Below are 16,161 nucleotides of genomic sequence, written 5' to 3'. Positions count from 1 at the left end.
CTGGACTCTTTTCATGACTCCCTGGGCCAAGTGAATCACCTCAGAACCCTATTCTCAGCTCTGCCCTTAATTAGCGGCAGCATCTATGCAAGCCCCTTCACCCCTCTTAGCTTCTGTTTTGGCATCTGGACGTGAGGTTTCTGAGTGCACAGGTTCCTGCACTCTGGGCCATCTGCCTCCTAATTCACCGGGAGGCAATGGCTGGAAAAAAGAATCACCTGGTGAGGATTTCCTGCATCGACTGCCCTCCACGTGGTAGGCTTTTGCAGAAAATCAATCCAAGCAGTGGGGCAAGGCCCGTGCATTCTGATGTCCACTGTATATTGATGATGGCATACTGTTTTGGTGAGGCTGTTATTCTAGGGTCTCCCAAAGACAGTCTCGGGTGCCAATTCCGGCAGCTCTGAGACCCTCAGGATCATTCAGCTTGGAGGCCATGACAAGGTTGTCTGGGTGCATTCAAGGGGAACACCACCGATGCCTCTAACCCACCTCTGACCTCCATCAGCGTCCTTGCCCTTCCAAATGCACTTTGACATCTTCATTATTGACGCCTTCAAAAGCTGATGTGAGTTGGCTTGCCTACTACCCGTTTTAGACAGTGACCCTGCCATCCTGACTTCAACTCCTGTCCAGACCTTCGTGGGTGATACAGCAGCAAACACGATGACCACAGCACCAGCTCAGACACGTGTCTTTAAAAGAAATACACGTTACACTGTCCAACCTCAGCAGGAAATGGTGAGGGCACACACAGAAACTTGCCTAGGGTCTATCACAAATGTGGATGGGGATGGCTGTGTTTTTTTCTCTTTAGCCAAACATTCTGGCCTGTGTCAGGTCAATTATTTTGGTGTTGTGTTTTGTTTGGTTTTTATTAAGGGGGGGGGGGGGGGGGTTAGCAGCAGCATCCCTTTGATGCAAAGGAAACCAGCCCTGTGGAGAGTCCCAAACCCGGCCACCATGAAAACTGGCAGCAAGCCCCACTTGGGAGTTCCTTACATTTCCCACCCATGAGGAGGGGAGATCACAGGCTGGCTGCACTCATGAGCCACGCTGAGGGCAGCTGAGGTCTGAGCCAAACGGGGTTGCTTGGTCCAGTCCATGAACCAGCTCCGTGGTGCCTGGGAAGCACACAAAACACCTGAAAACACCTGCAGGTGCATTTTTGTAGGGGAAGGTCCACGGATTTTATCAGATTCTCTCACAGCCGCCCCTGGACAAAGAGAGGTTAAAAGCCACTGACTATTTTGCTCATTAGAATCCACACATGAGTGAAATCATATGGTACTTGTCCTTCTCTGACTGGCTTATTTCACTTAGCATAATGCTCTCCAGGGCCATCCATGCTGTCCCAAAGGGTGAGATTGACTAACAAACAAAACAGAAACAGACGCATAGAGAACAGACTGACAACTGTCAAAGGGGAGGGGGATTGTGAGTCAGGGTGAAAAGGTGAAAGAATTAAGAAAAAAAACAGCCGAAATGATTTGGCTCAGTGGATAGAGCGTCGGTCTGATGACTGAAAGGTCCCAGGTTTGATTCCCGTCAAGGGCATGTACATTGGTTGAGGGCACATCCCCGGTGGGGGTTGTGCAGGAGGCAGCTGATCGATGATTCTTTCATCAATATTTCTAACTCTCTATCCCTCTCTCTTTCTCTCTGTAAAAAAATCAATAAAATATTTTTTTTAAAACAAACTCATAGGCACATACAACAGTATGGTGATTATTACAGGGGAAGGGCAGAGGGAGGGGGAAATAGGAGGAGAGGGTAAAGGGGGAGGGGCAGTAATGGGTGATGGAAGGAGACTTGACTTGGGATGGTGAACACACAATACAATATACAGATGATGTGTTTTACAATTGAACACCTGAAACCTCTAATAATTTTATTAACCAATGTCACCCCCAATAAATTAAATTTTTAAAAAGCCTCTGGCAGCTGAAACCGGTTTGGCTCAGTGGTAGAGCGTCAGTCTACGGACTGAAGGGTCCCAAGTTCGATTCCAGTCAGGGGCATGTATGTTGGTTGTGGGCACATCCCCGGTAGGGGGTGTGCAAGAGGCATCTGGTCAATGTTTCTCTCTCATCGACGTTTTCAGCTCTCTATCTCTCTCCCTTCCTCTCTGTAAAAAATCAATAAAATATTTTTTTTAAATAAATAAAAAGCCTCTGGCAGAATACCATTTTCTTCTGTTTTTCTGTCTCCCGGTTCCAGGGCAATGAAACTGACTTGTCTCTCTCCTTTGCTTCCCAGAAAAAGCAAGTGAGTCAGACCAAGATCCGGGTCATCTCCACCATCCTGTTCATCCTGGCCGGCTGCATCGTGTTTGTGACCATCCCTGCCGTCATCTTCAAATACATCGAGGGGTGGACGGCCCTGGAGTCCATTTACTTTGTGGTGGTCACTCTCACCACGGTGGGCTTTGGCGACTACGTGGCAGGTGAGCGCCCCAGGCAACCCAGTCACCGGGGGCCCCCTCGGGGTGGTGGAGATATTGTTGGCAGTGCTTTTCAACTCCATGAGGAAAGGACTTGTGAGAGAACCGAACAGCAAAGGCCCAGGGTCCCCGCTACTGTGCATAGGCTCTTTCAAGGCTGTGATTCTCTGTGATCTAAGCAGCATCAGGGTTCCAATGTGAGAGGGAAGGCAGCCTCTTCCTCCCAGGATGCATAGTGCCCCTATCCTCATATGAATTATGCATGAGTGAAATGAATTTCTCATTGAATGTTGGGCTTCTGAATTGTACTAAGGCTCCTTGGATCAATCGATTAGCAAGCGGCAGATGTGAGACCCTGAAGAGATTAGCACAGAGCCTAGCCTGCATGACTTGCAGCTTAAGCTTCCTACGGCACCAGAGGTGAGGGCCGTTGTCCCTGCAAAAGTTGTCGGGGTGTGCCCACATGGCTTAGGATTCAGTGAACTGAGAGCTGAGAGCTGCCCCCTGAGGGAACATAGTAACAGATTCTGCATGAATGTGTACAGAAGCAATAGCCTTCAGTGTGAACATCAATGCCCATGGGCTGGGTTTATGGAAGCAAAAGAAAACCACCATCACTTTCCTCTAGGGACAGAGAGAGCTGAAAGTGAGGTGGGATCCAGCCTCTTACAAGTACCTACCACTTTCCCAGAGTGTGGGAGGAAGGCAGGAACAGGAGGAGAAGGCCCCCTACTCCCTCCTAACGGGATAGTTCCAGGGAGCTAGACCATTGACTGGTCCTTTTTTACTCCAAGCCGTGAGTGCTTTGAGTGAACACCTCCATCATAAGTTCAAAATGGTGGGTAGTCTAGGTGGCCTTGACCAGTCCCTGGGTAGCAGCAGCCTCAGGGGAGCAGCACTCCAGGCCAACTGTCCTTCACTTGGCATTTGATCCTGGCTGTGACTTGGCCTCTCCATGGCATACGGTGCCCATGATTACAGGGACCTGGGAATCTGGGAAACAGGGGAGTCTGGGAGGAGGTTGTGAAGGCTCCTCTACGGGTCAGTTCTGTGATACAGATAACAGTGACCTTGTAGCTATTGCAACTGGCCAGGCTAAGCTTGATGTCCCCACTGTAGAAATAGCAATTTCAATGTGTCTTCTATTGATTAGAAGTCACAGGCATGGTCCTGTTTCAATTCCCTTACTTACCACTAAGAATGGGGGAGCTGAAGTGATTGAACATTGTGTATAAAAGCCTGGGAGCCCATCAGTCTTTCCTTATACACAGCTGTCCCGACCCGCGGGACAACAACGGGGGGCACGCAGGAACCACCTAAGAGAAAGAATCAAACAAGGAACGCGAAAGAATGGAGGCAAGACAAGGTTCTGATCAAGCCTCAGTTTTATTCTCTGAAATGGCTGTATTTATACAGCAGAGACAAAGGGGGGCAGGGCCGCCCATGCAGGGGGGTCTTTGGTATGGCAACACAGGATTGACTAATTGCCAGAGGCGGTGTGACATTCCAAGGTGCAATATTCAAAGGCTGGGCTATCTAGGGGGGAGGATCAGAAAGGGGAAGAGGCAGGAAGACAGGAGATGCTAAACCCCAGGTTAATCTTATCTTCTGGCCAAGCCCTCAGGGCACCACACAACCTCTGCTAGAAGGAACTTAATTCTATTTCCTTAACACTGAGTTGCTTGCCTCAACTCTGCTAGCTCCCAACATCTCCTCCCTTTGTCTTAATTGAAGGTGGGCCTTAACCGATTGGGGGAGTAGTGACCTGGTTCCTCCCGTGGGCTTCCCAGGCCCACCAGTGTTAGTGGCTCTTGGTATCTTTTGGGGAGGAGAGGCAGAGCCGATTGGATTTGTATTGATACCAACCTCTATGCAAACCAGGTATGCTCACAGGGAAATCCAGAGGGGGTCGAAATTTTCCCGTGACCTTCCCTTGGGAAGAGGGGGTCGGAAAATTTTTTGGACCTTCCCTTGCAATGCTTTGCTCTGCACCCATATCGGTACCCATACCTTTCTCCTTAGTGGGGAGTAGGTAAGCATTCCTCTGGTCATCATGCTGTCCCCGCAGGGAGGGAGCGATGGTAAAGTTCATAATCTTGCTGATCAGCTACGGCTAAACGGTGGTAATGTACCTGGATGGGTTTGGCCAAGATGCTGTCAATGTGTTGTTTTACAAAATCTGTTAACCTCCGAAAAGCCCAGGGGCCAAAGGATAGGATTAATAAGAAACCTATGAGGGGGCCCAGGATGGGGAGAAGGTAGGGGAGAAGTCCATTTAGTCCGCTCCAGAGAGGGTTCTCGAACAGTTCTTTCCGCCGCTTTATCAGGTCTTCCTGTAGTTTCTTGATTTTGTCTCGGACGATTCCAGACTTGTTGGCGTAGAAACAGCAGCGTTCCTGTAGGGCTAAGCATATTCCTCCCTGCTCTGCTCTGAGTAAGTCTAACCTTCTCCTATTTTGTAGAACAACTTCAGCTAAGGAGTAAATTTGGTCTTGGAAATCATTAATGATACTAGAGAGAGCTTGGACATCATTGATTACTTGATTAGATAACTTAGTATAAGAATGTACAGCCACTCCTAGCCCCGCATTATTACTGAATCTGATAAAACTCTTTTCTGGTTTATGCTTCCTTCCACCTAGCTGACTCGGTGGAGGCTATTGTACAGGAGGCCTGATGCCTTTCGCCTGCTGTACGATCTTCTGCATCACAATTTAAAAATTTTTTAAAGTATAAAAAGTATGACTGAGCTTCTCTTGAGGTGACACATAATATCTATCTCCTCCTTTTTTGTTTTTAAAATGATCTTAAGCATACTAATGGCTCTTTCTACCACTGAGTGACATTTATTTTGCCAGATTTGATTAGGTTTAAGTCCTCGGGGATTTATCCCTAAAGTTGGTATAGGAAGTTGGATAATATACTGAAGACATTGTTTCTAATAAAATATGGAAATTGCCATTCTCAAATAACATTTTATAGACTGAAAGTTAAATGAAAAGTTCCTCTAAATTAATGTGCCTTATAGTAGCTGTTTTAATAATTTTTGCTATATTTATCATATAAGTACTATTACTATAGACTGATGTGCTCCGTAGTAAAATCTGTAAAGGCATAAATAAGAGCTTGTATTTCTATTGAAATATAAGAGGTTTGAAGGACCTTTGCTCCTCTGCTGTAGTATATCTAGCCTTTCTAGAACTGGATCTATCTGTAAAAATGGTTAATACCTGAGATAAAAAATTTCTTTTACTGTGGTAGTTAATACTATTCTCTCTGTTAGATATAAATTAAGCCCCTAAGCTAAGGTTCCCAGTAGAATAAAAAAAAAATATTAAGTATTTTGACTTTTATGTAAAAGGGTGTGTACACCGATCTTCCTTGCCTTTGGTCCTGGGCAACCTGTAGCAATGCACAGGTGCTGACTGCTATCATGACAAGGTATCTTTACTTTAAAAATAAAGCAAATTTACTTTTGAATTCATAAGCCACAAATATTGCCTTGCCTTTAGCTTAATTAAAATGTAGGCGGCCATATACAGTTAGGATTCAATTTATAAAACATTGGCTTCTCATGTAACTTAATTTATATGACATTGATTATATTGTAAAAGCTAATTTATGAAGTAACTTAAGTAGGTATTTTTAGTTTAAAAAGATTTTATTGGTCTGATTCAAAAGCATGGCTTTTATTTTTCTTGAAATTTTATTGCTGTTAAAAAATTTGGCTATATTTAAGAAATATATTGTTTTTGCCTTTCCCACAGGCGAAAACCTTCATAACATTTAATATATTATTATCTACTATTATCTTAAGATATCAATTAGATTTAGACTAGTTTTTGTATAGAAAAATTTTTGGTGGAGATCACAGAATTAATTCTCTTTCTAATTAGATCAATAAGCAACTTATTTTGAATTCCTAATTATTAGAGGAAATATAATATTTTATTTTCTTAAAAATAAGTTTTTATGCTTTAAGTATTTAATCACTACAACTCTACAATTTTTCCTAATTTAATTTGAACTTTGAATTTTTAAAACTGGCAAGTCAAATATATTTAGTAGTTCTTAGATTAATAACACTATGTTTTTAAGAGAAATACAAGACATAATCAATTAATAGATTAAATTCTGTCCTCTAGGTTTTTTATGAGGCAAATTTGAACTTTAATTTTTATTTGCCAGTGGCTCTGGGACACATTCTTTAAGATGGCTACTGGCAGGACACTATCTTAACTGTCTGCTGGGGGAAGGGCCTTTACCCTTTCCTCCCTCAACAAAGGATGTAGCCAGTTATCTGGACTACTTAGATCTTTAAAGTATTTACTTTGGATAAATTCTATGACAGAGACAAATTTACTTATTTTCTTGAAGGCCTTAAAAGTTAACTTTTTTTTAAAAGGTTCACTAGCATTTTGAAAACTATTCCTTATTATGGAAATGTACATCTTGTTGCTGGAATTAGCTTGAATTTCTTTCAAGAAGATTTTTTCGCTGTTTTTCTCAGGAAAAAGAATCAGTTCTGGGTTTTTCATTTCTGTAGCTCTTGTAAAAAGTTAAGGCTAGTTTAAGACTTACCTAATATCTGAAATCGGACGTGCACGCATTAGTCTTATACTAGCTTACTCCTTACACGTGCACAGATATCCCAGACACATTTCTAAATTTTTAAAGCTTTTTTATGGCGAGAAAGGAAATTTTTAATTTAATATGCTAGGAGAGCGGGCTTCTATATTGGATCGCCCCATGTCTCTTCCTTCCCCCATATTCTGCTTACTTCAGGGGAAGCATCAGCAACAGATCTGGCTGAATTTCTTTTCATGCTTAAAAGATAGACAGATCTCAATTTCTTTCTTCCTTTTTGGCTTTCTGAAATAATAATTAATACCCAATTTGGTCAAGATTTGCATTTCCCTGTGAGTTTTCTTATAATTTTTAAACAAGGCGGTAGTTTCAGCAGTGGAGTTCCACTTATTACAGATTTTAAATTCCATACATATACTAAGATTCTAATTTCAACAAAAAACATTTTGTGATCACATAAACATATAGACTTCAACATTCACTCTAAAGAGCACTTTCATTTCTAAGATTCTTTTTTTTCTCTAGCCTTAATTCCTCGTGTCTGAGGGGACTGGACTCCCTGAGCCCTTTTTCTAAGATTCTTTTTTCTTAACCCTTACTCCTCGCGTTCTGAGGGAAATCTTGACACCGTCAAGGAACATTTCATGACAACTCAAATTCCCCATTATTGGTCGATTGGATGGCTCTCTAAGAGGTTCCTTCTCCACGTAAGCCTCCGGGACGTATAAACCCCGTGCCAGGTCAGCTTGAATTTTCTCGTCAACCCAGGAATTCAGGCGGAATTACTCTCTTTTCGACTCTACCCTTTACTCCCTTGCTTGCGTGAAACAGTCGGTAGGTATAATCCGCCTACACGGATCCTTACAGACAGGGAGACCCCGTTTGCCCTCCTCAGGCGCGCAGGTCTCCCGTGGTTGAGTCTGAAAGGTGAACGACCTGTTGTTCAAAGCAAGCTCAAGGTTTTAAGAGTAGATCTAATTGGAGAGGATTCTCGCCAAGAAAACCAGGAGACGGTACTAGTTCAAGTGAATCGGAGTTCTCACAGCCGGAAATGGGTACCTTTCACTCTTCCCCAGATCGGCAAGTGAGTGCTTATTAGTGGGCAGGAAGAAACCAACCAAGAGAACCAATAATAACAATCGAGCAAAAAAAGGGGTGAAATGTTCTGAAATCTTGTTTGAAAAATCATCTACCTACCTTTACTCCGATCTGTCTCACGGCGGGTGGACCGTGGCGATCCAGTGCTGAGTCTTCACTCGCGGGTCCTCGCGGCGACTCTGGGGGTGCCTGGCCAGGGCTTCTCCGGTAGACGTTCTCGCTAGAGATTCTCAGAAGTACCCCGAGTTGGGCGCCATTTTGTCCCGACCCGCGGGACAACAACGGGGGGCACGCAGGAACCACCTAAGAGAAAGAATCAAACAAGGAACGCGAAAGAATGGAGGCAAGACAAGGTTCTGATCAAGCCTCAGTTTTATTCTCTGAAATGGCTGTATTTATACAGCAGAGACAAAGGGGGGCAGGGCCGCCCATGCAGGGGGGTCTTTGGTATGGCAACACAGGATTGACTAATTGCCAGAGGCGGTGTGACATTCCAAGGTGCAATATTCAAAGGCTGGGCTATCTAGGGGGGAGGATCAGAAAGGGGAAGAGGCAGGAAGACAGGAGATGCTAAACCCCAGGTTAATCTTATCTTCTGGCCAAGCCCTCAGGGCACCACACAACCTCTGCTAGAAGGAACTTAATTCTATTTCCTTAACACTGAGTTGCTTGCCTCAACTCTGCTAGCTCCCAACACACAGCGCTCAGCCACTCCTGCAGTTCCTCACCGTGGGGGACAAGTCCCCTGGGGCCACCTGACTAGGGAGGGGCTTGTCGCTCCGGAGAGGAACCACAGAGAAGCAGAGAAAAGGAAGAGGAACGGTTGTCCAGTTAATTCCTTCGCATCCTTCTGAGCTGGTCTATGGGAAAACTCACCTGAGGTTCCAATGAAGGCTGTCATGGCAGCTGGCGTTTAGAACCATTTCACAAACATCTTTACATCCCCCTTCCCCCCCACTCTCCCACCCCAAGCATAGTTTGCCTCAGAGTTAGTTAGTTAGTTAGTTAGTTAGTTAGTTGTGCTAACCCCAGGCTGCCTGCTAGAGGACCCCTACTCTAATGTTGTTCAGTTCCATCTGTCCATCTGCTCGTCTGTGGGCACAAATAGCAGAGCCCTGGGAAATGAGATTTTAAAACTTCACGACTTGTATTCATTTGTGTTAGGCACCATGGACTGTGAGCACTTAGCACAGACTAACACTTGACCTTATCTTCACTTACCTAGGAAGGGCGTGACCTCCATAGTCACAGGCATGGTCCTGTTCAATTCCCTTACCACTGAGCAGTATTTCCTATGTCCTGAGGTCTTCACAGATAGGGATCTCTTCTAATCACAGAGCCGGCTGCAATTAGGCCAGGCCCTTCTCCAGTTCCCAGGCTTACCCAGACTGGTCCGAAGAATGCCCGCCTTCAAAGACTGGAAGCTTATCATAGTCTTTTTGACAATGCTCTCAGAGTGACAGGGAAGGAAAAGGTATACTAACAAGAGTTGATGGTTGCTGTGATTTAACCAGATATCAACTCTATTAAAAATATCACCAGAGCACCGATCACCACACAGGTTTCGTGCTGGTTTACTGAGTAGCTGGCTCGCTTTAGGGCAGGGAACATTATAGCATTTCACAGCTCTGACTGAGAGCACAGGGAAAGCTCCAAACTCTGGACAAGCCGCTGATCAAGAGGGAGAAGGATGATTAATGTGTTGCTCCATAGCGCACCCTAGTGGCAATCCTGTTGGATGATGGTGACTGGCTAAGGTAAATATTTGCTCTCAGATAATAGCCCCAAGGAGAAAGCTTAAAAACCACTTAATGTTGCATGAACTCTAGTAGCATCCTAGAGAAAGCTGCAGGTGTGAGAGGAGGGGAGGGGGGGAGGGGTTACATAAAGGGTAAAAATAAAGGCAGCTAAACCAAACCACCAAACAGAGGGGGTCTGGCCATGGAGCCCTTTAGCAATGTTTGGAATTCTAATTTTAATAAATGGCAATAGCTGTTGAGATCTCATGGGTTGCATTGAAAAGTGGGTTGCCAGAGGGGATAAGGGTTAGGGGACTGGGAGAAAGAGGTGAAGTTGTTAAGAACAAATTGGTGGTTACAAAACAGTCACCGAGATGTAAAGTACAGCATAGGAATACAGTTAATAATATTACACTAACTCTGTATGGGTATCAGTTGGGTATTAGAAATATTGAAGGGAACAGAGTAAAGTATATGATTGTCTGACCACTAAGCTATACACCTGAAACCAATACAAAATAATATTGAAAATAAGCCACCATTGGGAAAAAAAAAATTTTTTTAATATATTTTTATTGATTTCAGAGAGAGGAAGGGAGAGGGAGAGGGAGATAGAAACATCAATGATGAGAATCATCAATCGGCTGCCTCCTGCATGCCCCTACTGGAGAACGAGCCCACAACCCGGACATGTGCCCTGACCGGGAAACGAACCATGATCTCCTGGGTTGACACCAAACCATTGAGCTACACTGGCTGGATGAAAATTTTTTTAAGTGGGTTCAGTTGCATTGAGAAGAACCACAGGCCACAGCACCTGGCCTGCTGTCTTTGGGGAGTACAACTAATACCGTAAGAGTTCCCATATGGATTCAGCAGTCTCGATGAGGTTACAACCATGACCCAGTGGGAAAGACTATTATTCATCATGTAATAGCATAATTACTGACACGTTGCTAATGTCAGTTGTCTTAGGAATCACCACCTGCTTGGTTCATTGGATAACACATCTCACAGAGTGAGAATGAGACTGACATCCATTATTTCAGAGAACATCCCCACATCTTTCAGAGAGGCAGGAGGCGGGGGAATGGGGGGGGGGGGGGGGGGGGGGGGGGGTTGGGCTTGGAACCTGTTTTGCTCGGTTACCTTCGGCAGTGCCCGCAGGAGGGCTAGAATAAATAGGCTTATTATTTGGAACAAATGACCGGTCAGTTCAATGCAATCAGGCAACTGGCCAATTTGGGTTGATGGATTTTTCCTGTAATCTCTATTTATAACAAAGGGATTTGACGAGCTGGCCTTGGAGGTCCCATTTAGTTCGAGCGTGGCCGAGGTGGTTCTAATTACTCGGTTTAATGGACCCTTTGGATTAGCATCATGTAAACACGAGCCCTCAGCATTAAATCACGGCGGCTTGGATCAAAGTGTCAGGACTGCCAGAAAGTCTAAACTTGCACTTCGCTCTTGGTAAATGCATGTGCGCTTAAGAAGGAAACAGGTTCATGACTTCTGAACCATGAGGGATGATTTCATGGTGTGTTTTTTTTATTATTTGTATTACATTTAAAGAAGTTTAAGGAAAACACTTGACAACTGGGCCTGATCTGTGGTCCTCTAGCTCTGGTCATACATACACTGTCAAGTTCAAAAAGAGTTGGCTGTGGGTACTGCCGTGAGCGATCAGGAATCACAGGGAGTTCAGCCACAAGTCAGGTTCCTGTAGGAACGGGAACATCTTTTCCTTGTCTCCCAACCGCCATCACATCTCCTACACAGCAGGCCTGACGTCTTAACATCAGACGGTGATGGGCTGGCATCTCCGCTACGTGGACCAGAATACGTTTGCTCCGCACAGACCACCTGCTAGATTCTGCTTACAGTAACGTCTCCTTGTTTTCAGGGGGAAATGCTGGCATCAACTACCGGGAGTGGTATAAGCCCCTCGTGTGGTTTTGGATCCTTGTTGGCCTTGCCTACTTCGCAGCGGTCCTCAGCATGATCGGAGACTGGCTACGGGTTCTGTCCAAAAAGACCAAAGAAGAGGTAGGACCCCTTCCAGAGTCTATGAATGGTCCTGAGACCAGATGAGCTCGTGTCAAGGATTCCCTCTCTCTATTCTATGGGCTGGAGTGTCTCTTACTAAATGGAGGGCTCACAAGGCTTCCCTGTTTGGAATCATTGCCTAAAAGCCAAGTGAAATGGAATAGCGATTATTTGCGGATCCTTTTGTGGCAGGTGAGAGAATCTGGTGACTCAGTCACCAGCCCACAGATCCTGCAAAGAATAGTAAACAGCAACTTCGTTTTAAAAAAAAAAAAAACGGAATGAAAAGGAACATATAAAAATAGTCAGCAGAGGTAGACTGCAGTCGAGGGAGGTGTACAATTGCCCCATCAGCAAATGTATGGGGAGGCTGAGAAAAATCATCCAAAGCTTCAGAAAGCCCTCCTATCCTTCAGGCCACAGGGCCTGAACGGAAATGCACTTGAACATCATGAATCTTCCTTGGTTCCGAGTGAGACGGAAATCACTGAGCAGTGGCCAACACGGGGAAGCGAACCCAAGGGGCCCCTTTCACCTGTACCCCCTCCGGGTCCCATCTGTAGAAAGAGGTATATCCCAGAGCATGCAGCCTCTACTTCCGCGGCTAAACGTGCGTGAAAGCCTACGCAGAGGCCAGCAAGGGAAAGTCTAGGAAGGAAAGGTAGATTCTTTGTGAGTTTAAAAAACAAAAGCCCTTACAGTTCTTCTAGGAAGAGAGGAAAAGAAATAAGAGGAAACAAGGGAAGTAAAGAAAGGAAAGGAGATTTAGATAGATGATAGAGATAGATAGATAGATAGATAGATAGATAGATAGATGGATGAGCAGCAGCCTCTTGAAGGAAGCTGTGTACTTCCCAGGTACAGCCATTCTGCATGCAAGGGCCCAGGAGAAGCTTGCCCAGTGGAGAAGCATGCCCTCTCAGTCTGGGCACCTTGTAGTTCTCCTGGCCTACAAAAACCCTAGCAGTGCAGTCTCCCGCCAGTCTGACCCCTTCTCCCCCCGCCCCTCTGGTAAAACTAGCCGACCTGCTGAAAATCAGCTGTAACGAAAGAGCAAGTACCACATCAATACTGACTTTCCTCACAGCTGAAATCTGAGCTCCTCGTCTGTCTAGGAAAACATGGGACTTGTGCTCTTAAGTCTTGTTGACTAAGAGCAGGGAAATCTGATAATGAGCTCCATGCGGAACTTGACTCTGAGCTCACCTGCCCCTTTCCTGCTCCCTCGCAGGGGAAATTTGGTTACCTGATGCCCTGGAGACGCTTCTTAACCCAGGATGTGTCTGAGGGCACATGGCCGTGGCCCAGATGCAGGGCGACCACAGTCTCGGTTTGCCGGGATACAAGACTCTCCCTTTTAAAACCAGGACAGTCCCAGCTGACTGGGGCCAGGCTAGTCAACCCTCCCCATAGAGGCAGTGGAGGGACCGGGAAAGAAGGGAAAAGATCTGAACATCCATCTGCTCTGTGCCCAGGTCTGAGCTAGGCGCTTATCTTTCTCTGACGGAATACTAAAAGCCATCAGCTAGAGCTGCCTCCCCCAGCAATGTCCGAGCAATGAGACCATCCTGTGAAAAGGCCGTGGGCACCTCACTGGAACCCTGCATGCCTGTCCAACTCAGCGCACTGCGCGCTCCCCCGCAATGCTGCCCTGCCTCTCCCCAGGCCCATCTCCAAACCCCAGGCCTCCCTGGCTCCCAGCACAGGCCCCTCCCTGAGCCACAGCAGCCAGGAGCCCCTTAGAGACATACTTAGGCTACAGAGAGACCAGAGCAGAGGCAGCACCCACCCCTGGCCCTGGGCGTTTGCTGCGCCCCCTCTGGGCCTTCTGGTGGGGACACCCAGGGGCAGTGGGCGCTGCAGAGGGGCGGGGGGCAGAAGCAGGGAGGACTCCTGCAGGACAGGAGCACGATCCCTCAGCATGCTATTGCCCTTCTGTGTCCCTCCAGGTGGGGGAGATGAAGGGGTTTGCTTGCTGCGTCCCCTCTGGGTTTTCCCGTGGGGACACCCAAGAGCTGGACATGGGGGTGGGGGGAGCCCGCAGGGCAGAGCGCCATCCCTCAGCGTGCTGTTGCCCTTCTGTGTCCCGCCAGGTGGGGGAGATCAAGGCCCACGCGGCCGAGTGGAAGGCCAACGTGACGGCCGAGTTCCGGGAGACGCGGCGGCGGCTGAGCGTGGAGATCCATGACAAGCTGCAGCGCGCCGCCACGCTGCGCAGCATGGAGCGCCGGCGCCTGGGCCTGGACCAGCGTGCGCACTCGCTGGACATGCTGTCCCCGGAGAAGCGCTCCGTGTTCGCCGCGCTGGACGCCGGCCGCGCCAAGGCCTCCTCCCAGGAGAGCATCAACAACCGGCCCAACAACCTGCGCCTGCGGGGCCCCGAGCCGCTGCACAAGCACGCGCAGGGCGCCTCCGAGGACAACATCGTCAACAAGTTCGGCTCCAGCGCCAGGCTCACCAAGAGGAAAAACAAGGAGGCCAGGAAGGCCCTGCCCGAGGACGTGCAGAAGATCTACAAGACCTTCCGCAACTACTCGCTGGACGAGGAGAAGAGGGAGGAGGAGACGAAGAAGATGTGCAACTCGGACCACTCCAGCACGGCCATGCTGACCCGCTGCGCGCAGCCGCCCGCCGGGGCGGAGAACGGCATGGTCCCCGCCGCCGACATCAAAGACAGGGACCACGAGAACAACGCGCTGCTCGAGGACAGGAGCTAGAGGCCCGGGAGCCGGGCTGGAGGAAGCTTTTGTGTGTGTTTTTTATATTCACCCCGAGACACGTGCCTTAAAACAGACCTCTCCTTAGTCCGAAATTACATAGCATTGGAGAATATATTTCACTGTGCCATACAGGACTGAGAGAGTTTGCTCTGCCAAAAGGGATCAAAGAACCAGGACTTTCGCTTCTGATGAGCAACCAACCGCAGAACACCCCCCCGGGGAGGTGTTTGCGAGCGTTGGAGGTCCCAACCAACGAGGGTCAAGGCCGAGTGGCCGGCGGTGCTGTGCCCCTGGGCAGCGCCGCCCTGGAGGGCACATAGACAAGGGCAGCTAATCCCTGACCAGCCTTCTGAGAAAGAAGCAGGGGTGTCTTTTACACGGAGTCTCACTTCCTGAGCCTCCCGTCTGTGATACATGCACAGCCAGAAGGGGACCGGATTGGGGGTGACCTGGGACCGGTAAGGAGCGTTTGAGTGGACATGTGGGCATGTTGCTCTGAGCTTGAATTCCGATCCAAGCCACGCAGCAGCGCATCCCTAAGCCCTTCTCAGCTCCAACGAGTGTGCGCGGGGCCCGAGGGCTCCCGCAGTTTGTTGGAAGCGGATCAGAGCACACGTATTCAAAGGTGCAGTTGCTTTCCTCATCACAAAAGAAGAAAAAATAATCGCACACATCACACTGTGGCTATCACCTTAGCCAAGGCCAGAAGCCTCCCGAACTTGGTCTTTCTCACAGGGGTAGGTAGTCCAGACGGACTTGCAGCCTTGGCGAAACTTCAACCTCAACCGCTGTGTGGTTACGGGCAAAGAATCATGCATTTTCCCTCAGTGGGTGCAATGCTGAAATAAACCGGTTCTGAAATGTTCGCGTTCGCTTTTCTAGCAGGACTTCGGTTGTTACTCGTTTTGTTAAGAGGAGGGAGAAAGTACCAAAACTATTGCCTTGCATGATGCCAGCAGCTTGCTGTTCTGACTAGCTGATCCTAAATTTTTTATTTAAAAAAAAAAAAATAGGCATCCTGCATGTCTGAGACATACCCAGGGGGACCATGGCATCATTCCATCTCAGGGCTTTCTGTCCCTTTGGGTGTCTTAGGGTAGACATAGTGGCAAGAGCCAATCTTGCTGTCTCCAAACAGGAGGAAAAACGAACCCCTCAGCCAACCCTTGTACAAGAAAACGGAGTCGTTTTGGTTTGCAGTTTAAGTGCCATTAATGCCGTTTTAAAAAAATAATAATACTTAAAAGAAGCATTTCCAATATTTTGCCTTTGTTTTGAAAAGCTTTCCTTTTCCTTGCTCCTCTCTTTATCCAGTACCTGCTACTGCGACACCCATCGGAGCACAGAGGCGGTTGTTTCAAGGCAAACAATAACCAACATGCGATACGTAATTGCTTGGTGAGGTGAGAACCTCAGTGAAGGAAACTGGGGGGATGGCTAGCGTATGTTTGGAGGGGAAGGCTTTAAATGCATTTGTATCTGAAAGGGGCACCGTGCCGTGGGCGCCTCAGCCTTTTCCCTAATCGGC

The 16,161-nt window shown here is 47.3% G+C and overlaps 1 protein-coding gene across 4 annotated transcripts in view; it reads left to right on the top strand.

The window, feature by feature from the left end:
• KCNK10 (potassium two pore domain channel subfamily K member 10) overlaps nt 1–15,894 on the top strand; it is a 110,308-nt gene extending 94,414 nt beyond the window's left edge. For all 4 annotated transcript variants that reach the window (XM_036429665.2, XM_045574990.1, XM_036429653.2 and 1 more), the window contains exons 5-7: nt 2,260–2,446; nt 11,771–11,913; nt 14,007–15,894. In XM_036429665.2, the coding sequence (XP_036285558.1) occupies nt 2,260–2,446; nt 11,771–11,913; nt 14,007–14,630 (954 nt within the window). In that variant the 3' untranslated portion in view covers nt 14,631–15,894. The remainder of the gene's footprint in view (nt 1–2,259; nt 2,447–11,770; nt 11,914–14,006) is intronic.
• Nucleotides 15,895–16,161: the final 267 nt, after the last annotated feature.

This window comes from Pipistrellus kuhlii, unplaced genomic scaffold (genome assembly GCF_014108245.1).
Source record: "Pipistrellus kuhlii isolate mPipKuh1 unplaced genomic scaffold, mPipKuh1.p scaffold_m20_p_1, whole genome shotgun sequence".
Classification (NCBI taxonomy): Eukaryota; Metazoa; Chordata; class Mammalia; order Chiroptera; family Vespertilionidae; genus Pipistrellus; species Pipistrellus kuhlii.
Note: the sequence above shows the minus strand (reverse complement) of the source record. Positions and strands in the feature narration are given on the sequence as shown.